Source organism: Eptesicus fuscus, chromosome 20 (genome assembly GCF_027574615.1).
Source record: "Eptesicus fuscus isolate TK198812 chromosome 20, DD_ASM_mEF_20220401, whole genome shotgun sequence".
In the NCBI taxonomy this organism is placed as follows: Eukaryota; Metazoa; Chordata; class Mammalia; order Chiroptera; family Vespertilionidae; genus Eptesicus; species Eptesicus fuscus.
The window spans coordinates 35523190-35547708 of NC_072492.1; the positions used below are offsets into that span (position 1 = coordinate 35523190).

A 24519-nucleotide genomic window follows, 5' to 3' on the forward strand; every position below is an offset into this window, starting at 1 on the left:
CCTTGACTGGAATCGAACCCAGGACCCTTCAGTCCACAGGCCAACACTCAATCCACTGAGCCAAACTGCCTCAGGCAAACAGGGTGATTTTCACTCCAGTGCACAGGGTTGCTGCTCCTTACACACCTTGTGAACTTAAATCTGGGCTTTTCTCACTTCCTTCTCTGCTTAGGTGTCCCTGGTGCCATCCTACTCACCTTCAACTCGGTTATGCTGGCATTTTCATCTAAATCCCCTATGAAGCTGTCTCTGACCCATACCAAACCCTAAAGGAATCATTCACTCAGCTGGGCTTCCCACCACCCTGTCCTCATCTCTCTCACAGGCGCACAGAACGTTGAATAATTTAATATCACGTTGGGATATAAATAATAGTCATTATTGTCTATGCATCTCTCTCCCTAATTATTTTTTTAAATATATTCTATTGATTTTTTACAGAGAGGAAGGGAGAGGAATAGAGAGTTAGAAACATCGATGAGAGAGAACTATCGATCAGCTGCCTCCTGCACACCCCCCACTGGATTGTGCCCGAAACCAAAGTACATGACCTTTCAGTCCGCAGGCCCATGCTCTATCCACTGAGCCAAACCTGTTTCGGCTCTCTCCCTAATTAGACAGAACTCTTCCAGGGGAGGAACGAAGTTATTTTTTATTATCTTGGTATTAAAGTCATTCTTCTTTGAATTGAACCTTTTATTTCGAGATAATTGTAAATTCATATGCAGTTGAAAGAAATAATGCAAAGAGATCCCATCCACCCTTTACCTGGTTCCCCCAAAGTTAACACCTTGATAAACTTTAGTACAATAACAATCAGAAAGTTGACACTGACCCAACCCACTGAGCTTATTCAGATTTCCCAAGTTTGACACGTTCTCATTGTGTGTATATGTGTGTGTAGTTAAGGATTTTTTTTTTTTACTATAGTTGCACTTTAACAATTATTTATTTAGGTTCTACTATGTGCCAGACAGTTGCATTCTGGAAATACAAGGTTAACACAAGATCCCTGCCTTTGTACAATCTGTAGTTAGCGCCTCAGAACTGGAGTCTGAGTGCCTGGGGTTGTTGAGTCCTTCCTCTGACACATGCTGGTTCACTTATCTTGGACATGTTATCAACTTCTTTATCAGCCCTGGCTGGTTTGGCTCAGTGGATAGAGCGTTGGCCTGTGGACTGAAAGGTCCCCAGGTTCGATTCCGGTCAAGAGCACATGCCCAGGTTGTGGGCTCGACCCCCAGTAGGGGGCGTGCAGGAGGCAGCCGATCAATGGTTCTTTCTCATCGTTGGTGTTTGTATCTCTCTTCCCCTCTCCCTTCCAAACTTCTTTATCCGTTTCCTTATCTCAAATAATAACAGTACCTCCCCCATAGGCTTATGCTGTGCTTAGCAGGATGTCTGGTGCCCTAAAACAACACTCAATCCCCTTAGGGTGGGAGGAGCAATTTATATTAAGGTTATGAATGAAATGGTTATTTACTGACCACCTTCCCCAAGCAACTGTATGCCAGAGACTTCACTTCTGCAAGGATAGATGATAGGTCACAATCTCCTTGGCATTGGGAGTTGACCTTTCAAAATAATGTATAGTCAAGACAAGGGTGTTTGTTGGAACCTAGTCCACTTTGGGGCTGGGGGTGGGGGGGAGGGAGTGGAGGGAGAATCTCAGGAAAGGCACTGATCCAAGCCTGCCACTAGCAGGGGTTCAATAAATGTGCTCAACCGAAGGTTGAACCCAACGCTATTTTCCACGTTGGCTCGTGCAGACCCTCACCTCTGGAAGGTTTCCTACCCTCCCGTTCATTGGGCAGCAGGACAGTGAAGGTGCAGAGCCCTTACCGGCCAGCCGCAGGTCACGCACTAAGGGAATGAAGACGGTGCCCGAGGACTACCGCGACTCCCAGCTCTTTCCCCGGCGGCGCACGCCCGGTGCACACAGCCTGGCCGATCCCCATTTAGAATTCCGCCGCAATCCGCTCCCCAGTTTTCTGGCTGCAAATTCTGGACACGATTCAACTGCGGAGAGAACCGGTGGAGCGTGCCACCGTGATCACGCGAGCCGGGCCGCCGTGCACGCCCCGGACATGCGGCAGCCACACCTCCACCAGGCGCGCAGCCGCCCCCGGGCGCGGCGCTCTCGGCCGCGGCTCCCCGGGCCTGAGGCCCCACAGGCGCAGGGGGAGGGACCGGAAGTAGGTCTCTGTCTCCCGGTTGCTAGGAGACGGGATTTCCACTAGCCAAACAGAGGTTCTACGCCTTCTTTTCTTTCTTTCTCTGCTTCATCTTTTCCGAATTCCGAATCCCGTCATCATGTCGGACCAAGAAATTGACACCTTGCGAAGCACCTTCCCCTCCTACATGGCCGAGGGCGAGCGGCTCTATCTCTGCGGGGAGTTCTCTAAAGCTGCCATCAGCTTCAGCAACGTGAGTCGCGCTCCGAGCCTCTCCGTCACCCATCGCCGCTTTGGATTCCTGATGATGCCCGGATAGCACTATCGTTTCTAGTCACTTGTTCCTGACAGTGACAGATAAGCCCCTGCTAAGCCATTTTCTACCAATTCCCACCTGCCTTCTACCTGATTCTTAATAACTATTCTGACCTCTTCTACTTGCTTTTTTAAAAAAAAATTTAAAAAAAAATATTTATTGATTTTTTTACAGAGAGGAAGGGAGAGGGACAGAGAGCTAGAAACATCGATGAGAGAGAAACATCGACCAGCTGCCTCCTGCACATCCCCACACTGGGGATCGAGCCCGCAACCCGGGCATGTGCCCTTGACCTGAATCGAACCTGGGACCCTTCAGTCCGCAGACTGACGCTCTCTCCATTGAGCCAAACCGGTTTTGGCTTCTACTTTCTTTTAAAATAATATTTTTATTGATTTCAGAGGGGAAGGAGACAGAGAAACATCAATGAGAGAGAATCATTGATTGGCTGCCTCCAGCACATTCCCTATTAGGGATGGAGCCCATAACCCCAGGCATGTACTCTGACCAGGAATCAAACCGTGACCTTCTGGTTCATAGGTCGATGCTCAACCACTGAGCCACGCCAGCCGGGCTTCTACTTTTTAAATCGAATGTTTCGCGATTGATCGGCCTCCTTCTACAGAGCAGGCCCAAGTCCCCATCGTTGGTGGGGTGATTGGCTGGGAGACTTCTTGCAGACGTGAAGTCTCAGTTGCTTACGGAAGGTGGTCAGTAGATAACTAACAGCATCATACATAACCTTAGTATAAATTGCTCCACCCCACCCTGAGGGGATTGATGCTGTCTTAGGATACCAGGCATCCTGCTACGTGCAGTCTAAGCCTGTGGGGATGTAGTGTTATTATATGATTTTAAAGATAAGGAAACTGATAAAGAAGTTGGGTAACACGTCCAAGATGACTGAGCTAGCAAGTGTCAGAGGCAGGGTTCAACCCCAGGCACTCAGACTCCAGTTCTGAGGTGCTAACCACCAGATGATACTGCCTCGCAAGTAAGCTATTAGGTGTTTTTATGACAATTTCTTTTACAACATACAGCCCACTTCTTATTCCAAATGGAGTGGCAGAATAGCTCTCTTTAGCCAGTCCCAAGACTCCCCCTAAAGTCAAGCTTCTCAACTGCTACCCAGAATCTTGTATCCCTCCCATCACTGAAGACTTGACATGATTGACCCGTTGGGCCAACAGTTGATTTCAGGAGCCCTGCCTCCATCCCTTCTCTTTTTGGATCCTGTTTAATCCTGGGGAAGCTCAGGCAGAGAGAAAAGAACACCCCGAGGGAAGATAGCTTTGATTGAGAAGTGGCTTTTTTCCCCCAAGAAATAAAGTAGCTACTTCCTCTTCCTGGAAAAGTGGGAAAGTCTTAGAAAGGTATGGCTATACACTGAGTGGCCAGATTATTATGATCTCTGAATGTATAATAATCTGGCCACTCAGTGTATATCCTATATGATAAAAGGCTAATATGAAAATTGTCCCCTCGACCAGGAGTTCGACTAGAAGGCATGTCCCCTCCCCCTGGCCAGGCTGGCCGGACCCCACCCATGCACGAATTCATGCACTGGGCCTCTAATACACACACACACACACACACACACACACACACACACACACACTGAGTGGCCAGATTATTATGCATTCAGAGATCATAATAATCTGGCCACTCAGTGTAGTCTGATACCCCAGGAATGACAATATACCACAGACTATGGTAATGAGCTCAAACAGAAGAAGTGAGGCCCTAACCGATTTGGCTCAGTGGATAGAGCATCGGCCTGCAGATTGAAGGGTTCCAGGTTTGATTCCAGTCAAGGGCATGTACCTTGGTTGCGGGCACATCCCCAGTGTGGTGTGTGCAGGAGGCAGCTGATCGATGTTTCTAACTTTCTAGTTTCTAACTCTCTATCCGTCTCCCTTCCTCTCTGTAAAAAATCAATAAAATGCCGAAACCGGTTTGGCTCAGTGGATAGAGCGTCGGCCTGCGGACTCAAGGGTCCCAGGTTCGATTCCGGTCAAGGGCATGTGCCTTGGTTGCGGGCACATCCCCAGTAGGGGGTGTGCAAGAGGCAGCTGATCGATGTTTCTCTCTCATCAATGTTTCTAACTCTCTATCCCTCTCTCTTCCTCTCTGTAAAAAATCAATAAAATATATAAAAAAAAATCAATAAAATATATTTTTAAAAAAAAGAAGAAGAAGAAGAAGTGAGGACATAGGGAGTAGGGGAAGAGTTCTGCTCCCACTTTAGGGCCAAAATCACAGTTTCAGTTTTGCTGGCGTTTTTATCTTAATCACCCGAAATAGAGATTCATTCACAACAAGCTATGCAAAAAAAGAGGACTAGTGGAAGGGATAACTCAGTTTGCAGATTGTCCTAAAATCCACTTTGTTAGCCTTCAGAGTGCTTAGCCTTTGGAGTGTATTTGGAGTCTGTTGCGGAGCCATTGCAGATTGGTGATTGAATCTGGTATGCACCACACCCCCTAAGATTCCATTGTCGGAGTGGACTGGAGGCATCCCAGACACTAGGGGAAGTTCAATATATCCACAGAGTCGTATACTCTTACATCTCAACCCGTGGCTTCCACAATAGCTGGTGATGTGACCTTGTTTAAGATGAGCCGCTTGCAGATAATGGAGGTGACTAAGCCCATATCGATAAGGTGCTGCCTTTGGTCGGATAAGATCCAAAGGCCTGTTTGTTTGGTAGCCCAAGGAGTCCCCTTGGGACTCCGGCAAGAAGGTCTGGGCTGCCGTGGCCAATCCGGCCTCCACCTTGCCCTGCCTGGTACCTGTCAACCCGTGTGGTTCCTTTCTCAGGCTCTGCACCTTCAGAATGGGGACAAGAACTGCCTGGTGGCCCGCTCCAAGTGCTTCCTGAAGATGGGAGAGTTAGAGAAATCCCTGAAGGATGCTGAGGATTCACTCCAGGGTGACCCGACTTTCTGCAAGGTGACTGTAGGGGTGGAGAACTCCACCTTGCTTTCGCCAGCGCCATTGTCCGCAGCACCCTCTGGTTGGACGTGGTAGAAGAACCAGCCAGACGGCCTAGAGTTTGGCGCCATTTTCTCTTTCTGGATAGGTCACTTGCCTAGCTCCCTCCCTCGGTATCCCAGCCTTGACCCCAACCCAAGCCCCTTCTGTCCCACCACACCCGAATTCTGTAATGCCTCGTCTGTCCACCTTGATTTGACTTCCTCTCCTTTCAGGGCATTTTGCAAAAGGCAGAGACCCTGTACACCATGGGAGACTTTGAGTTTGCCCTGGTGTTCTATCATCGAGGCTATAAGCTACGGCCTGATCGGGAATTCAAAGTCGGCATTCAGAAAGCCCAAGAAGCCATCAACAACTCAGTGGGAAGTGAGTGGCTGTGGGACCTGTGCCCTTCTCCAGGAAGGCGGTTTGGAGGAAGGCCTGGGGGCCTTCGGTGGTGGCCACCAGGAGGCCTACAGGGAGTCCCAGGCTTGGGTTTGGCTGCTGCTGATTTTGTTGAAGATTAGGAACCGTTCACTGCGAGGACCAATCCCCGATCCACCATACTGAGCACCGCAGTGTCTGGTTATCCCCGATGCCAGATAGAAGGGCTGTTTCCCTCAAGTCATATGAATATGCCTGTTTTGGGCCTGGTATCGTGGGGTTGCATGGAGTCCCGAGTCTAGTCTTCCCTAGGCTCTGGCTTCTTCCCTTACCACCTGTGCACCAAGAGCTGGACTTGTGTTGGGGGAGAAGGAAGGAGAGTGAGAGTTTGCCAGTGTGGACGGCTGGGTGTGGAAATGGATGGCATGGAGAGCTCCCTTTGTTTGGAGATCTGCCTGCCATGGCCCTGGGCTAGCAGGGGCTGCCTAGCCTCCTACAAGAATATTACACAAAACACCATGTACCATTTGCCTGCCAGGCTGGCTCAGAGCCAGCTTTGCAACAATATCCCCCAACCCCCTGCCAAAGGCAGCCATTTCCACATAAAAATATGGGTTAGGTCATGCTGGGGGTCTGGTCGGCCTGAGCCCCAGCTTCTGTCCTTGCAGCTCCTTCTTCAATTAAGCTGGAGAACAAAGGAGACCTGTCCTTCTTAAGCAAGCAGGCTGAGGTAAGGGCCCCCTGGTCCTGGTGCTACAAACCTTCAAGGGAAGAGGCCACGTGTACCTGAGGCACACAAGTCTTCGTGGCCCCGTTGCCTGGAAACTAGCTCCTACCCATCACAGGCAGCCATGGGGGTCTGCCCCAGCTCTACAGGGGTCCCGACCATCTAGCTATTCCTCGGGCAGAAACACACCATGGGTTTCGGCCCACTGGGAGGTCCTGGAGGAAGAGTTTGGGATCACAGAGTCTGGGCCCCTGGATGCTCTGTGCGCCTCGCTGAGGCTCTGTCGGGTGTTGCTCTGTCTTCCCAGAGTATGAAAGCCCTGCAGAAGCCGCATCCCGTGAGACAGACCTCATACTACCCCAAGACCGAGTCCAAGCGGCGGGGCTCGGTCAAGAGTGAGAAGACTGTCCGCCAGCTCCTGGGCGAGCTCTACGTGGACAAGGAGTATCTGGAGAAGCTCCTACTGGATGAAGGTCTCAGGCGCTTTGTTTGCAACAGGGGACGGGGCAAAGGGCATCTGGAGTGGATGCTTAATGCACGAGGCAGGGGCAGGACCTATCGCATTAGCCAACTTGTTCCTCTGCACAGGCTTTCCTCTCAGTTTACAGATGAGGAAACTGAGGCGCAGAAAGGTTAAGTCACCGAAGGCCATGCCTAGGGAAGCAGTTACAGAGCTTTCAGATTTGAATCCAGGAAGTTCAATTGCAGAACCAGTGCTCCTGAGCACTGCGGTACCCGGGGAGGGAACGCCGAAGATGTGGGTCCCTCTACCACCGTGTCCCTGAAGGAGGACAAAGGACAAAGAATTCCAGCTGGGAGGTGCCAGAAGGGGAATCTGAGGACACTAATACCAGAATGCCCCACACCTCATCCGGTACAACCCTTCCTTTTATTTATTTATTTATTTTTTTAAAAAAATTATTGATTTCAGAGAGGAAGGGAGAGGGAGAGAGAGATAGAAACATCAATGATGAGAGAGAATCATTGATCGGCTGCCTCCTACACCCCCCCCCACTGGGGATCAAGCCCACAACCCAGGCATGTGTCCTGGCCGGGAATCGAACCATGACCTCCTGGTTCGTAGGTTGACACTCAACCACTGAGCCATGCCGGCCGGGCCAACCCTTCCTTTTAGAGATCAGGAAAGAGAGACCCTGAATGCGGAGTAACTTGTTCAGGTTGACAAGGAAGTTAATGGTGGAGTTGATGCCAGAGCCCAGCCTCCTAACCTCTGGTCCACCGGTCTTTCGAACACGCTGTGCTGGCAGCGACAGGACACAGGACGGAGCCTTGAAATGAGTGCCTCACATAAACACGCGGGAAGGGAGTCCTGCCATTAGCTGATAAGCCTGCGCAGGGATCACCCTTGAATCACATGGCTTTTCTCCAGAGCTGACCGCCAAGGCCGTCGGCAGGATTCCTTGCAGGTCTGTCCCAGGGGCGGCTTCACTGCTGGCTCATCTCCAATGCTTCCCTCCCCAGAGGAGCTTCTGTGGAGGGAAGGGTGGCCTGATTACTCCAGTGGGCCTTGCAGCTCTGCTGCCAGCTCCAACCTCTGCTCAGGCGGCGGGCAGGACCTGGCACACCCCTCCAGCTCCTAGCGTGCACTGGCCCACTTTGCACCTGGGGAGTCACTGGGCACTGGCAACCTGGGCCAGGAGGCTGGGGGCTACCCATCAGCTGCCCCTTCTGTTAGTTCCTCATATATCTTGCGGTCAGGGGCCTATGCATGAAGCTCTATACCAGGGGTCCTCAAACTTTTTAAACAGGGGGCCAGTTCACTGTCCCTCAGACCGTTGGAGGGCCGGACTATAGTTTAAAAAAAACTATGAACAAATTCCTACGCACACTGCACGTATCTTATTTTGAAGTAAAAAAAACAAAACGGCAGAAACACCCGCATGTGGCCCGCGGGCCGTAGTTTGAGGACGCCTGCTCTAGACCGCGGGGAAGCCGGAAAGGGAAGGGCTCTCGCCTCATCTGGGCCAGGTGGACCCACTCTGCCACCAGGTGCTCTGGCTTTGCTCACTGTTTCTGCAGCTCCAGGCAGAGCCCCCCACAGGGCCCTGAAGTAGGGACCCAGAGCCACGAGGAGGCGACTCCTTAGATGCCTGTTCTGGTTGGTTCTCCTCACACCCTTCCCCACAGACCTGATCAAAGGCACCATCAAGCACGGCCTGACCGTGGAGGACCTCATCATGAATGGCATCAACTACCTGGACTCCCGCAGCAACTTCTGGAGGCAGCAAAAGCCCATCTACGCCAGGGAGCGTGACCGGAAGCTGATGCAAGAGCAGTGGCTGCGGAACCGCAAACGCCGCCCCTCACAGACGGCCCGATACATCCTCAAGAGCCTGGAGGACATTGACATGCGTGGGTGATGTTCTCAGAGGGCCGGGGCCCGAGCCCCGGGCTTCCGTGGGCTGTGGATGGCGTCTGGGGGGGTGGGTTCTCTCCTCAGTCCACATCCCTCCTTCGCTTCCCAGTGCTGACCAGCGGCAGTGCTGAGGGGAGCCTTCAGAAAGCTGAGAAAGTGCTGAAGAAGGTGCTGGAATGGAACAAAGACGAGGTGCCCAACAAGGATGAGCTGGTTGGGAACTTGTACAGCTGCATAGGGAATGCCCAGATCGAGCTGGGGCAGATGGTCGCAGCCCTGCAGAGCCACAGAAGAGACCTGGAGATCGCCAAAGAATAGTGAGTGCCTGGGGAGGCCAGAGGGGGGGGGGGTGTCCCCCGAGGCCAGGGGCCCGCAGAGGAGCTGGGCTGGGCCTGTGTCTCTGGGCCTCTTGCCAGGGCTGCTGGTGGCTGAACTCCCATCTCCTGCCCTGCGTGCCTGGGGGCTGGGGTGGGAGGGGGAACGGAGGGAGGAGCCACCTCCCCAGGACTGAGGGTAAGGGGCTGAAGGAGACTGTCCGCCTTTTTGCCACAAAGGGGCGGGCACTGGCCCACAACTCGAAAAAGCTCCCGGTGGTCTGGCTCTTCGGGGTATTTTCATTCTGACACCGTGTCAGCAAGCCTTCCTCAACCCCAGGCATGCAGAGGCCGCCAGCGCTGGGAACACAGCAAAGCCATTTCCCTGCAGGTGTGAAAGGGGCGGGACATCGCTCACAAATCACCATGGTGATAAGTGTGGTGAAGAAAAAGCCCAGGACCCCGTGCTAGGAGCAGTATGTTTCAGGAGCCCTTGACGGGGCCTGTGGGGAGGCACTGAGGCAGGTGGGAGGATGCTTGAGGCTGGAGAGCACAGGGCGTTGCCAGGGGAAGAGTGGGCCAGAGGAGGCTGGACCAAGGGGGAGGGGATCAGATCCAACCAGGGCCCCGCAGACCATGGTGCTGACCCAGTGCCTGGGCTCTGTGGTCCGGCCGGCCTGAGCTTCGGAGTTGTGTCTGCAAGCTGTGGGACCTTGGACGAGGCCCTTAACCTCTCTCCGCCTCAGGTGGACACAGCAATAGCCCCACCTGTGAGGGTGGGAGGGAGGACCGGGTGCGGAATGCACACGGAGACCGCAGGACATGGCTGTGTAGCCGCCGTAAAAGTGATTATCAGCTCCCCCAGGAAACAGCTCTTCCAACCTGATGGCCACTCAGGGGTGCCAGGGCTTTCGGGGCACCTAGTTTGAGCCTTTGGAGTCATTTGTGACTTTCTCCTCCCCCCACAGTTCTGAGTCCCTTTCAGCCTCCCATCATCCTGTTCCTCGGCTCTCCCTGCCTCCAGCTGCTCCCACACATCACCTCCAGCGCCTCTGCTTTTCATCTCTCCACCCTCCTTCCCCTGCTGACCACAGGCCTTGGTCTCTCATTGGCCTCAGATTGAAACCAAACACCTTTGCTTGGTACTCAAGGCCCTCTGATGTCAGTCCTCCATTTGGGCCAAACTGGACTTCCGGGACATTCATTCCTGCCTCCTGCCCTCTCCTTCCCCCTGGCTGGAGCCCTGCATGCCGTCCATTCCCGATTCATTCTCACCTCCTGTGCCATGTTGAGCAGGAGTATCACAGAAGTGGGGGGGGGGGGGGGGGGGCGGGCAGCTTTGGAGACCTGATTGACTCCTGGCTCTGGCACTCAGGCTGTGTGGATTGATTAAGTTGCTCACCTCAATTTCCTCATCTCTAGTGAAGGCATAATAATACCAATTCACAGGGATTATGAGAATTAAATGATATGTGTCGACAATAAGCCATTTGCACCCAACCCTATCCCTGGCCCTAAAGACATTCACAATCTCTACTTCTGGCCGGACTCCCTCCCAAGCCCCAGACCTGCAGAGCCAACGGATTCCAAGGCATTTCCACTTGGATGTTCCACAGGAACCCCCAAAATAACATGCCCCGACGGGAACCCCTTATGTCCCCCCAAACCTCGTGCTCCAGGGCTCCCTATCCGTGAGGATGTCACCTTCGGCCACCCGGTTTCCGAGAAGGAGCCCAGGCTGCTCTCCAGACATGCTCAGCAGCCCAGGCCCTGTCCGCGCTGCCTCTTCCCTTCTGTTTCCCCCCCACGGCTCAGGCCAGACCCTCCTTGCTTCGTGCCCCTTTCCTCTGACCTGCATTTCCTGCTGCCCAGCTGGTTCTTCTGTGCAAAACAAACCCAATGATCAGATCAAGTTCAGGTGCCCAGCTCTGCTGTCCTGCCTCACCTGGCTTGTCCTGGCCTCTCTTGACCCAGCTCTCCCCAGCCAACACCTGGAGCTTTCCTCCTGCCAGTCCCTGAGCAGGACCTCCTCCTCTGCCAGCCCTTTCTTCATCAGCGCCCTCCTACCCATGCTTCACAAAGTCAACAAGAGTCTTCCTTCCGGAAAGCCTTCCTTGCGCCCCAGGGGTGACTTAGAAACCCCTCCTCTGGGCGCTCTCTCCACACTCCCCTGCCGCCCCTGGCCCCCCCCCCCATCTGCACTATGAGACTCTGGGCTGGGACTGGCTTATATTCCCTGTCTCTTCCCAGCACCTGCCACAAATGGGCAGGCAGGAAATGTATGCTAAGTGGCTGAATAAACAGTGTTCCTTAAACAAAGTTAGTTCCTTTTTAACATCCGCAAAGGCCTTCAGTCTTAACCTGTGAGCTCAGTGTGCCCCCGGGGCTCCCTCACTCTAATCAGCCATGCCCCTCCCTCTTTGCCCCAAAGTCCATCATTCTTCCAGGTGCAGCTCAAACCCCAACTTGCCTCAGTAGCTTCTTAGTGACCCCAGCCCTCATTTCTTTCTTCCAATACTCTACAGATGATTTGAATGCGTGCTTTCTCATTACTGTTATTGGTAGCGTATTATATATTACTAGAGACCCAGTGCACGAAATTCGTGCACTTGGCGGGGGGAGGGGGGTCCCTGAGCCTAGCCTGTGCCCTCTGGCAGTCCAGGAGCCCTGGGGGATGTCTGGGGGGAGGCATTGCCACGGAGGCCAGAGAGGCTCCCACCACCGCTGCTATGCTCGCCAGCCATGAGCCCGGCTTCTGGCTGAGCGGCACTCCCCCTGTGGGAGTGCACTGACCACCAGGGGGAAGCTCCTACGTTGAGTGTCTGCCCCCTGGTGGTCAGTGCGCATCATAGTGACCGGTCATTCCACCCTTGGGCCATTTGCATATTAGCCTTTTATAATGTAGGGTTGTTATGAATACATTGACTTATTACAACTCATTCATTCATTCATCACGCAACAGCGCACCCACTGTAGAAGGGGAGGCTGACCTCAGAGGTGCTGTGAGAGCAGCAGGTGCAAAGTGGGCCAAGATCCCAAGGAGAGAGGCAGGCGGCAGCCCTGCTGGGGCCAAGGAGGCCTCAGAGAGGACGGGGTGTGAGCAAGAGGAGACGAGAAGGAGGGAGAAGGGCACCCCAGACATAGGGTCCTGGCAGGGTTGGAGGACTGGGGATCTGTGGGTCGTGTGCAGGGCTGGGGCCAGGACCTGTGGGGAGTGGGAGGTCCGGACGCCACACTGAGGAGGAAGGACCCTAGCCTGAAGGTACGGAGGGACCATGAGTTTGATTTCACACAAGTCTGCAGTGTTGCTCTTAATGCACAGCCTTGTGGTGCTGAGAGCAGACCCCGACCGCCTTCTCCCTCCCTCCCCTCCCCCAACTCCACACTTCCCTCACTTCACTGGGAACAAATTGAGATGTGTCCTTCTGGCCTCTTTTTAATGTGTTTACCTACACGTTTATGTACGTCTATGCATTACATAGGATTTTTTTTTAAACAAAAGCAACTCATTTCTGTATTTTTTTTAAAAAGAATGTCTTGGGAAGGGTGTATTTTTGAATGGTATTCCAGCTCACACAGTCATCTGTGGAACTCCATCTCTGTGGGCACTTAGGCCATAACCAAAGGGCTGCAGAGGAACTCCTCAGATATGTGTGAGTCCCTCTGTGGGTAGAGCAATGTCTTCATTTATTGACTTTAGACAGAGAGGAAGTGAGAGAGAGAGAGAGAGAGAGAGAGAGAGAGAGAGAGAAACATTGTTTTGTTGGTCCACTTATTTATGCATTCATGGGTTGATTCCTGTATGTGCCCTGACCCGGGATCGAACCCGCAACCTGGCGTATCAGGAGGGTGCTCGAACCAACTGACCAGGACCCAGGTTTGCGTTTGAGAAAGGCAGGCTGGCCACCGAGGGGGAGAGCTTCATGGGAGACATGGAAGCCAAGTGGGTTGCAGGGGCTTGAGGGGGAAGAGGAAGTGGGAAGGGAGAGAGCGAGAGGGGATGCTGGTGGAGGGGATCTGGGACCCGGGAGGGTTTTCCTGTTTTACTTGTTAGGAAGGAGGCAGTTCTGAACAGCGATGGGCATGTTTCTATGGTAATGGTAAACAATCGATGTAGGGGGTGCAGTTGTCTTTTTCTTTATGGAAATGTCTTACTCTTTCCTGATGACCCATGAATACTGTGAAAACTTAAATTATACGGATCCATTAAAAGTTTCCCTCATACTTTCATTTCCCTTGGGTAATCATTGCTAATAGACTTATATTCTCTCTACTTAAAAAAAATAAATAAAGCCCACTTTTTATTTAGTTAGTTGCTTTTTGGTGGTTTAAAACAACAGTTTTCTTCTCTTACAGTTCGGGAGATTGTAAGTCTGATGGCAGTTTTGGGCAAAAACCAAGGTGTTGGTAGGGCCTCCCTCCCTCCAGAGGCTGTAGGGGAGGACCTGGTTCCTTGCTCTTCCAGTGTCTAGAGCTGCATTCATTGCACTCCTTGGCTCATGGCCCCTTCCCCCAGTGCCAAAGCCAAGGGCACAGCATCACGCTTCAGTTCTGCATGTTTATTAACAGGAATGGGGCGATAGACATAGAATATACTCCTATACTCTGACTTTTTAACCTACTGTCTCAGGGATGACGTTTCTTTTTTTTTTTTTTTTTTTTCTTTTTTTAAAATATATTTTATTGATTTTTTACAGAGAGGAAGGGAGAGAGATAGATAGTTAGAGACATCGATGAGAGAGAAACATCGATCAGCTGCCTCCTGCACACCCCCTACTGGGGATGTGCCCGCAACCAAGGTACATGCCCTTGACCGGAATCGAACCTGGGACCTTTCAGTCCAAAGGCCGACGCTCTATCCACTGAGCCAAACCGGTTTCGGCGTCAGGGATGACGTTTCATTCACAAAAACTGCCAGTGCTCAGCCACTGATAACGTTCCGACCGCTTCCCCTGTTTATTATTATAAACAGTGCCTCAGTGAGTGTTCTTGCTACCTGATCTTCTTGAGGTAAGTTCCAAAAGAGGAGTTGCTAGATCGAAGGGACGTCTTTGCTAGCTGTTGACTGGTGGCCCCCCAGAAAGGTCCCGATAATGTTCATTCTCAGCTACAGAGCGTGGGAGGCCCTGTGCGTGCCAGCCCTGCCAGCCCGGGCCTGTCCCTTACTCTGGACCCTGAGTCCCGGGGGCCAGGGCCCCTGTCTCCGACTTCCTTTCTGCCTCCATACGGCCTAGAACGCCCGATTGCTAGCGAACAACTTGTCGTGATTCTTCCCCTCAGTGACCTTCCTGATGCCAAGTCGAGAGCCCTTGACAACATTGGCAGGGTTTTTGCCAGAGTTGGGAAATTCCAGCAAGCCATCGACACGTGAGTGACCAAGGACTGCCCCCTCCCCACCTCGGGGCCAGGACCCCCCACCCTCACACCAGACTCCCAGCCTGGGGCCAGGATGCCAGGGCATCAGAAGACCTGGGTTTGGCCCCTGGCTCTGCTAGGCGGCCTCAGGAAAGCCACTTTGTAAACTCAGGGGCTCATCCGTTAAATTAATTAATAGACTAGAACCAGCATTTTCTCAGAATGTCCCAGTGACAAGAATCACCTCGAGCATTTGTTAGGGGTGTGAATTACAGGTTCGGTTTGGAGCTCAGGGATCTGTTTACTTTTTATTAAAACTTTAAGGTAGATGGATAGATAGATAGATAGATAGATAGATAGATAGATTTCAGCGAGGAAGGGAGAGGGAGCCAAACATCAATGATGCAGGAGGCAGCCCCCTACTGGGGATCGAGCCCACAACCCAGGCATGTGCCCTTGACCGGAATCAAACCTGGGACCCTTCAGTCCACAGGCCCAGGCTGATGCTCTATCCCCTAAGCCAAACTGGTTAGGGCTATTCTTTTCTCTCTCTATTTTTAAAAAATATTTTTATTGATTTCAGAGGAAGGAAGAGGGAGAGAGAGACAGAAACATCAGTCATGAGAGAGAATCATTGATCGGCTGCCTCCTACACACCTCACACTGGGGACCGAGCCCGCAACCTTGGCACGTGCCCTGACTGGGAATTGAACTGTGACCTCTTGATTCATAGGTCCACACTCAACCACTGAGCCAAGCCAGCCTGGCAAGAATATTCTTAAACGTTATTTTTATGTTATTTCAAATGATACTTTGTAATCCTTATTTGCAACTGTTGTATCAAATTTGATCCCATAGATGTTCCAAAACAGTGTTGGAAGCTTTAAAAAATGTTACTGCTTACTAGCACCGCTCCTTATCGAAAAGAACCGGTGCTTGGAGGGCGGTTCTTATTCTGCCCCCAGCAGGAGGCCTTGACCTCCTGTGGCCACGTGCGGGGTTAGAGAGGAAGGAGCTCACCTGGTTCTTCATCCCCAGGTGGGAGGAGAAGATCCCTCTGGCGAAAACCACTCTGGAGAAGACCTGGTTGTTCCATGAGATCGGCCGCTGCTACTTGGAGCTGGACCAGGCCTTGCAGGCCCAGAACTACGGCGAGAAGTCCCAGCAGTGCGCCGAGGAAGAAGGGGACATCGAGTGGCAGCTGAACGCCAGTGTTCTGGTGGCACAGGCACAAGGTATGGGCTCGGACAGGACACCCTACCTTCCCCAGCACGCAGGCCCCGCTGCACGCCTGGGCGGGGAACCCTGTGGGCCAAACCTCACATCCCAGTGTGCCCCTGCGCAGATGAATTCTGATTCTGAGAGTGGGGACCGACCCCTCCCTTTGACCAGAGTTAGTGCCTACTTTGGACTAAGCTCAGTTAGGGCTTAGGGCGTCCTGAGAGCTGCCCCTGCTCTCCAGCTCAGCGGCAGACCTGCACAGCACCGGGTCCTCATCAAAACAGCGCCACCTGGTGTTGCCTAGGTGCTCTTTACATCAGCGTTCTTGCATGTAATCACTATGCAAGCCGGTGATGCAGGCGTCATTGTCCTCATTGTATACATGGGGAAACTGAGGCACTGTTTCAGCAGATTGCCCCAGGTCACACGAGGGAACTTTTTGGAGCAATGCAAATGTTTTAAAACTGGGTTGTGGTGATCATTGCACAACTCTATACATTTACTATAAATCATTGAACTGTATACTTAGACATGGGTGCACTTTATAATATGTGAATTACATCTCAGTGAAATGGTTTTTAAAAAACCAGCAAGGGGAAGGGGCATGGAGAAACAGATGAAACAAGACTGGCAATATTTTGATAATTGTTGAAGCTGAGTGATGCATGATGGGGATGCATTATACTACTCCATTTACCCTGGTGTACATTTGAAATCCTATATAATGAAAGGCTAATATGCAAATCAACCGAACAGCGAAACGACTGGTCGCTATGACACACACTGACCACCAGGGGGAAGACGCTCAATGCAGAAGCTGCCCCTTGATCAGTGTGCTCCCACAGGGGGAGCAGCACTCAGCCAGAAGCCCTGAGCCACTGGGCCTCTAGCATTTCATAATATAATATTAAAAAAGAAATGGCTCCAGGTCACAAGCTAACAGGCGATGGGGCTGGGACTAGAACCCAGTTCTGTCTGACTCCACAGCTCGGGCTTTGCGAAGCTGTGCTCAGCTGCTCCTGCCCCAGGTACACAGCTGACCTCGGCGAGGGAGGACATGTGGCCAGTGCTATGATCAGAGGCATACTCGTTCACTTATTCATGCTGCAAATACAGACTTGGTGCCTTCTCCGTGTACAATAGCGAGCAAAACCATTAACCATTCCCTGCCCTCCTGTCTGAAGAGGTTAACTTTTAAGCAGACACTTGAAGGATGAGAAGGCACCAGCTGTTTTAAGAGCTGAGGACAGAGCTGTCCGGCCTAAGGAGCAGTGTGTAGGAAGTGGGCAGGAACCGCGCTGGTTGTATAAGCCGGAGGAGACCCACGTAAGCGGGAGCTCCCGGGGCCAGGGAGGCTTGGAGGAAGGAGGCTGATGAGCGGCCAGATCCATAGGGCCCCATGGGCCTTGTTACAAACCACAGATTCTGCCCTAAAAGCATAGAAAAGGCACTGAAAGCTTTAAACCTAAATCGCAGACACGATTACTGTGGCTTTTCTAGAGCTATTTCCTGTTCTTAGGAGGGCATTGTGTAAGCTGAAGGGGCGGCGGGACGTACCCCTCAGGTTGGACGTTATCCTGAGTCCACGCTTGAGGACGTGTTGGCCCCGAGGGTCTCTGCGGAACCAGGCCACTCACTCCTGGTCTCCGTTTCCCCGCTCCGGAGTTAAAAAGCCAAACGCAGCACAGCCTCGGGGGCAGGGCTCGGGCAGTGCCAGTCTGTGCCTCAGTTCCGTCCTCTGTAATAGGGATAATTGTGACATCCACCTAGACGGTTGGTGTAAAGAATAAAGTAATACCTAAGTGTGCAAGCACTGAGAACACCCAGGAAGTACCATCTCTTCCTCCCTGCCCTCTCGTTAACGTCTCATATAAGTGTCTCTCACAGTGAGAGAAAGTTGCAGGCCTCGGAAAAACCTATTTATGGCTCAACAGAAATGTAGGTATAGATCTCCATCCTCTTAAAAAAATTTTTTTATTGATTTTAGAGAGGAAGGGAGAGGGAGAGATAGAAACATCAATGATGAGAGAAAATCATTAATCGGCTGCCTTCTACACGCCCCCTACTGGGGATCGAGCCGGCAACCCAGGCATGTGCCCTGACTGGGATCGAACTATGACCTCTTGGTTCATAGGCCGAGGCTCAACCACTGAGCCACACTGGCCGGGGGTCTGCAAAGTTCTTTAAAAAATTGAGTGACTATTTTAAAAGCACAGATTTCCTTTTTGGAACCATCTAGAGATGGGACGGGATGGAGTTGTCGGCCCCTGTTCTGGAGACACATGATGTGGGCACAGGCCCCCTTCCCTCGCTGACCCCTTCGAATGGCCGGAGACCCATGGCTCAGGTTCCCAGGTCCTGTCCTTAGAGGGGGGATGGCCCAGGAAAGCCAGGGGAAGGGTGGCCCTGGGCAGCTCTGGGCTGCCTCCGGCTCACACAAGCTCCCAACTGCCCCGGGAGGGGCAGCCAGGCCAGGGGCTCCTGAGGGAGCCTGGCCCTGCAGGGCAGCCGCATCCTGCAGCACCCCATGTCACGCCCACCTTGCTGTGCCTCCCTGTGCTCCAGTGAAGCTGAGAAACTTCGAGTCGGCCGTGAACAACTTCGAGAAGGCCCTGGAGAAAGCGAAGCTGGTCCACAACAACGAGGCGCAGCACGCCATCATCAGCGTGAGCCTCTCCCCAGCGGCCGCCTGGGCGGGGTGGGCGGGCCTCAGCCCTCAGCCTTCCCAGCCGGCCAGTCCGCAAACACTGGCGACCACAACTGCAGGGCACAGGCTAGGGAGGGCACTGCCTTCCAACGTCTGCCACTGCCATCCGTTCCTATAGCAACCCACACACATAGTTTTAAAAAAATAAAAAGTGGAAAGGCAGGTTTTACAAAACATATTTACCTTTACTCTGGATGCTAACGTTCCTTATCCTATTTTATTTTTCATTTTCTTTTTGTTGCTGTTGATCCTCACCCGAGGATGATTTTCCATGGAATTTTAGAGAGAGTGGAAGGGACGGGGAGAGACAGAGAGAGAAACATCGATGTGAGACTCACACTGATCAGCTGCCTCCCACATGGGCCCTGACCAGGCCTGAGCACGGAGCCCGCAACCGAGGTACGTGCCTTCGACCAGAATCGAACCTGGGACCCTTCAGTCCGAGGGCCGACGGCTCTACCCACTGAGCCAAACCAGCCAGGGCTTGTTTTTCATTTTCTTTTATTTAATGCTAGTGGAGACCGGAATTGATTTTAGAACAAAACCCCTGCCTCCTCCGGGAGAACACAAGAAATACCGTGTGGTTGCCTCCCTCACCTGCCTCCACCTGCGCTGCTCAACAAGGCCGCCGCCGGCCACGTGCGGGCATTCAAGTGAACGTGACCGGAAAGTTACAGTTAAAGTTCAGCTTCTCAGTCACACCAGCCACACTCAGTCACACTCAGGCTAGGGAGCCACAGAGGGCAGACCTCCAGCAGTCCCATCCTGGCTGCAGTGTCTGCGGGGCGGTGCTGGCCTGGCCATCAGCTTCAGGAGGCAGACACACAGCTGAGGCCACTGGGGCAGGTGGACAGCCTCAGAAGGGTCAGCACGCTAACCTCGCAGACGCACAGGCGGCGTAGCGTGAGTCGGCTGGCCGCCTCCCTCCCGCTGCCCCGCAGGCTGCTGCCCCTCAGCTGTCCCATGTCCAAACTCCAGAGCCACCACCAGCTCGTAGTTGGACCCAGTAGGCGTGGGCTGGAGTGAATGAAACGGGCCCTCGTCTGGGGAGCTTGCCCAGTGGTTGAAAGAGGCCATCTGCATAACTGGGGGCAGCGGGAACCACCTTGGAGGTGTGGCAGGCATTCAGGAAAAGGGAGCAGGGCCCGGGGAAGGGACACCCCGAAATGCTGCAGTTGGAGGTGGACTTCCTGGTGGTTTTGAAGGACAAGGATGGCAGGGTGTGGCCAGGCTGCAGGCAGGGGAGGCTGTGGGTGCTGAGCGCTCTGTGGGAGGCAGAAAAGGAGACCCGGGCCTGGATCCAGGAGTTGGGCCACGACAGCAGAAGGATTCGGGGCAGAGAACCCCGGGCAGTTGGTGGACCAGCCTGGACTTGAAGGTCTGGGAACCACAAAGGAGCCACGGACCCACTTGGGATTTTAGGGGGTGAGATCATAATGTGTGAGGACCGTGGTGAAACCATATTTTCCCTGTCACGGTGGAGAAGTCGCTCCCAAGCAGACCCCACCGTATGGCAGTCCGCCCTGCTTCCTGGCCCGGGGCAACTTGGGCCTGTCACCTTTCTCTGTCGTCAGGGGTTGGCTCCCTGAATGCGCACCTCGCCTTCGAATCTGGCGCCCAGAGGTGGCGCGCTCCCCTTCACTGAGGCCCAGCCATAAGCTCCTCAGTTCGCACGGGTGGTCTCTCCCAATGAATCCTCTTCCGTACGATCACCCTGCAAATTGTGGGAGACAGGTGGCATGGCAATTAAATTCAGGAACTGCTTGTTGATCAAGTCATGCAGATGGCCTCTTTCAACCGCTGGGCAAGCCTGGGCTGTTCAGTCCACGGGTGACAGCCATGGTCCTGGCCCTCAGCAGGAGAGTTAAAACACAATCCTCTTGTTTGTGACAGTGCAGCAGGGACCAGGGGATTCAGAGTGAGAGAGCCCAGCAGGGAGGCGGGGCTGGGGCTGTCCCATCAAGGAGGGTTCCGGGTCACCTTGAGGACTGAGCAGGGTTTTGAAAGGTTGAGAGGCAGAGAGAAGTGTCTGTGGGGCCAAACAGCCCCAGGGCCCTAAGTGACATAGGACCAGGCCCCTGACCTTTTACCCACCTGGACTGGCATCTCCAGGCAGGAAGGCGCACGGGGGGTGCAGACGAGTGTCTGGGCCTGGTGGTCGTTCAGTAGATAGTCCTGAGTGCCTGCTGGTGCTTCCACTCCCCGCCCCCCCACCCCCACCCCCATGCAAGTCACGAGGAAGAAGGCAGAGAAGGCAGAGTCTGCCCTCAAGATGTGCACAGGCTGAGCGGCAGGCCCCAGGCCCACGCGGCCGTGTGTCTGAGTTCCCGCCATGGCTTGCTGACCTGCTGCAGGCTCAGGCACGTGCACTGCGTCTTTGCATTGGCTGAAGCCAAAGGAATCTTTGTAAAGAGGTGGAAACTGGTAGATACACACACTTCCCAAATACACGCCTCAGCCCTGCAGTCCTGTCTCTCATACCGCTTAGCCTGGGTATTTCCAAGTCCCCGTGTATCCACCAACCTCCAGGCAGGAGCCTTCAGAGGAGCCGGGAGCAACGGAGGGGGCAGGGTCGGTGCAGAGCCCTGCTTCCCGGGTTGGGACTTGGGTGAAAGGGGAAGTGTAGGTGCCAAGCAGGGGTTATGAGCGTTCACTGGCTCCTCTACCACCCACAGGCTTTGGACGATGCCAACAAGGGCATCATTGATGAGCTGAAGAAAACGAACTACAGGGATATATTCAAAGAGAAGAAAGAGAAAGGTGAGTTCCTGGAGCCCCTGAGGCGGCAGCTTCAGAATTTCCCCTCTGCATTCTCTTCTGTCAGCTCCCGTGCACTCAGTCTCTGGTCCCGGGCTGAGCACTGTCTACGAGCATTCTGACTTCAGTGCCTTTTGCTGGGGCTGGAGAGGGAGGCGATTCAGCCCCCTGTGGGCTGGGGTCTGAGCCCGCTGTCTGCCCGGAGAGCCCAATTCTGTATTTCTTCAATTAATTCCTCAAGAATTTGCTGAGCACTGGTCAATGCCAGTTAGGTGTGAGATGTGGGGGAGGCAGAGGCTCAGCCCCTGCCCGGGAGGAGCCCGGAGCGCAGTGGGAAAGCCAGACGATTAGAGTGGTCCCTGAACGGGCTCCTGCAGGCCAGCGCCGGCCTGGAGGAACGCTGTGCCCTGAGCACAGGCCAAGCACGAAGGGGAAGAATTGTCTGTTTCAGGCTCCAAACGAGGCCCGGGCTTCTCCAGGTGCATGCTGGGAGAGGGAGGGCATTTCTGGCGGGAACAGCAGGAGCAAAAACAGAGGCAGAACGACAGCTCCTTACATTTTGGGGGGTCTTCCTGTGTGCCAGGCACTGGGGTAAGCACCGCATTCAGTCCTCACCACCCTAGGAGGCAGGTACTGTTTGGGGGGCAGTGGAGGCTGAGTGACCTGCCTGGGTCACACAGCAGTCTGACTCAGAGCCACACTGTCCCCTGTTTCGGGGAGCTGCTCTTTGGGACCAACATGGGTGGAGGAGGTGATGGAGGGGGGAAGAAGGGGGCAAGGAGCATAGGGTCAGAGGTTAGAGGTGCAGAGATGAAGAGAGACCAGCTTTATCACATTCTTTCTCTACTGGCTCTAAGAGGCTCTCGGAAGGAAGTGAGGGAAGAGGAGGTGGCTTGGACTCCAGGCCCCCGGGCCCACCTGAGTCATCAGGGATGGACCCCAGAGGGGATGGGTGACAGAAATTGATCTCCATTCAGTGCCTCCGATGTGCCAGACTCTCTTCTCGGGACTTTATACACTATGTCCTGGCTCTGGTCCTGCAGGAACACTATCAAATAAGCATTACTATTTGCTGGATTTGATGGATGACACAGAGGCAGAGGGGTTGAGGGTCACAGTGGTTTCTGTCTCGGGAAGCCTGGCTCTAGACCTAGGCCTTTGCCACGGTTCTGCGCTGTTCCTGGTGCCAGGACAGCCTGTCTGCCCTTCTGTGGTGCCCTAGCCTTATCGCAGTCACTCTGTGCAGCCCAGAAGGCAGAGCCGCCTCCAGGCACCGCGGCGGAAGCCCTCTCTGGCCCAGGCATGGTGATGGGAACCCGGGTGTGGAGTTTTCGGGCACCTGAGCAGCCCTTTATCATTCAGCATCTGCCACGTGGTGGCTGGATCCCCTCAGAGAGAGGCTCAGCCTCCCTACATGACCTTGGAGCTGCTCTCGGAAGCCACAGGAGCAGTAGATGGGAAGGGACACAACTGGGAACCGGCAGAGGCTCCAAGCAGCCTCCCTCACACTGCCCTCGCCAACCTTGGCAGGCCACGTGCTGGGGAAGGTGTCCTCCGGAACTCAAGGGGAAGGCCCTGAGGCCAGTGGCCGCAGCCGGGCAGGGCATTTCCCTCCCAGAACAGCAGGTGGCAGCATTGCATATGTCTTCACCCCCCAAACAGCAGGTGGCAGCCTTTTCCCAGCTGTGACCGGAGAGCCCCTAGGCACCTAAGAGGGGCTCCCAGGAAGAGAATGTGGGGGCGACTCAGGAGGAAGTGGGTGACTTTTCTCTGTCACTGGTTAAGAACAAGGCGCTAGGATCCCTCTGGCTGTAAAAGAGCTCTCCAGCTGAACTGGCTGCTAGCAGCCTGCGCCTATGTTTCCAGGGAACCTCCCAACAAATGACGAGATTTGCTTCCCAGGGACAGAGGGAAATGCGGAAGGGGAGTGCGGGAGAAAAGACCCCTTCCGTCCTTTCCCAGTGCCTACGCTGTTTCTTGTAGGGAAAGAGAATGTGCTGAGGGGTTAGACTGTCCTGGGTTCAAATTCTGGCTCTCCATCCATGTGCAGTGTGATCATGGTGTGTGGTTGATTCCTCTTTATCCATCTCAGGTCCCTTGACTGCAAACTCGAATCCATGACACGTTACGCACTTTCATGACCCTGTGCACTTACCACTGAATGGTAGAACCTGTGCCGCTCACACCGTGCCTGGGCGAGTGTGAGTGGACGAGTTCCTTTCTCTCGGCTTGGAAAGGAGTGCTTCTCTTAAAAGCACAGGCCACCACAGGCTGGGGCCCACCAGGCCCGGAGCGGGACACACGTTTACCTTCCTCTCTTCCTTTCCAGAGGAGGCTGCGGCGCTGGATAAGGCAAAAGCAGCGGCAAAGGGGAAGGAGAGAGTGAGAAGAGCGAGAGACGAGCCGGAGAAGGTGATGAAGCATTGGGAAAGGGAGCGCGAGGACGTGGAGAAGGACATGGACGACGAGCTGTCTAACGGAGAAGGTCCGACCGTCACGGCGAGCGGGCAGGAAGTGAGCAGGAAGGGGGGAGTAGAAAAAAACACCTCCTCCAGAAGAGACGTGGGAGCCACGGGGAAAGATTCGAGAGATGTTATGAAGAAACAGTCCGGAGAACCAGGCAGAAGTTCAGGAGGAGCAGGTGAGGAAGCGGGTGAGGAAGTGGGCAGACGGGAATCGAGAGAAATCTACAGGCGGCCTTCCGACCTGGACCAGAAACTCTCAGAAGAATCAATAAAAGACGGATCCGAAGACGAAGAGGAGAGTCTTTCAGAAGCCGAAAGAAGAGCGTCGGAAGAACCGGGGGAAATAGAACTGGGAGAGACGGAAACAGAAAGTGCTGAAAAAATGGAAAAGGATGAAAAGGAAGATGAATGAAGCCCTCGTTAGTAGGCTTTGGGATCAGGAGGCTGGGTTCACAGGGGCTTGGGGATCTTACTAAACTAGACTTCCGAGTCGAGATTTTTGAAAAGGTCACCTCTGCCTTTTTCTGATACTGTTTTCCCTTTAAATAGATATCTTTCACTTGTACAAACCCTGAGTCTTTCATTGCCTCCATACCCCCACCCATTCTCAGAGCAGACCTAGAGAATGAATGACCAGGAATGGGCTACGACTTCCCAAGCAGAGCTCTGACCTTGCCTTGACTGGGTGAGAAACACAGAGGCCTCCAAACAAGGCCTGACCCAGAGTGTGAGCACGGTGAGCGCGGTGC

At 53.6% G+C, this 24519-nt stretch overlaps 2 protein-coding genes across 2 annotated transcripts in view; one reads left to right on the forward strand and one right to left on the reverse strand.

Moving 5' to 3' along the window:
- Positions 1–2108, reverse strand: part of ACLY (ATP citrate lyase) — a 51465-nt gene extending 49357 nt beyond the window's left edge. Inside the window, exon 1 of the mRNA XM_054709103.1 lies at positions 1843–2108. The gene's annotated coding sequence lies outside the window, so the exon portion shown is untranslated. The remainder of the gene's footprint in view (positions 1–1842) is intronic.
- Positions 2109–2263: 155 nt separating this feature from the next.
- On the forward strand, positions 2264–24333 carry ODAD4 (outer dynein arm docking complex subunit 4). The gene is made up of 12 exons (XM_008149376.3): positions 2264–2427; positions 5311–5442; positions 5700–5850; positions 6516–6577; positions 6882–7047; positions 8723–8947; positions 9061–9268; positions 14546–14632; positions 15659–15855; positions 18407–18507; positions 21224–21308; positions 23635–24333. Exons 1-12 carry the CDS (start codon positions 2314–2316, stop codon positions 24180–24182), a joined length of 2076 nt encoding a protein of 691 aa, XP_008147598.2. The 5' UTR covers positions 2264–2313; the 3' UTR covers positions 24183–24333.
- Positions 24334–24519: the final 186 nt, after the last annotated feature.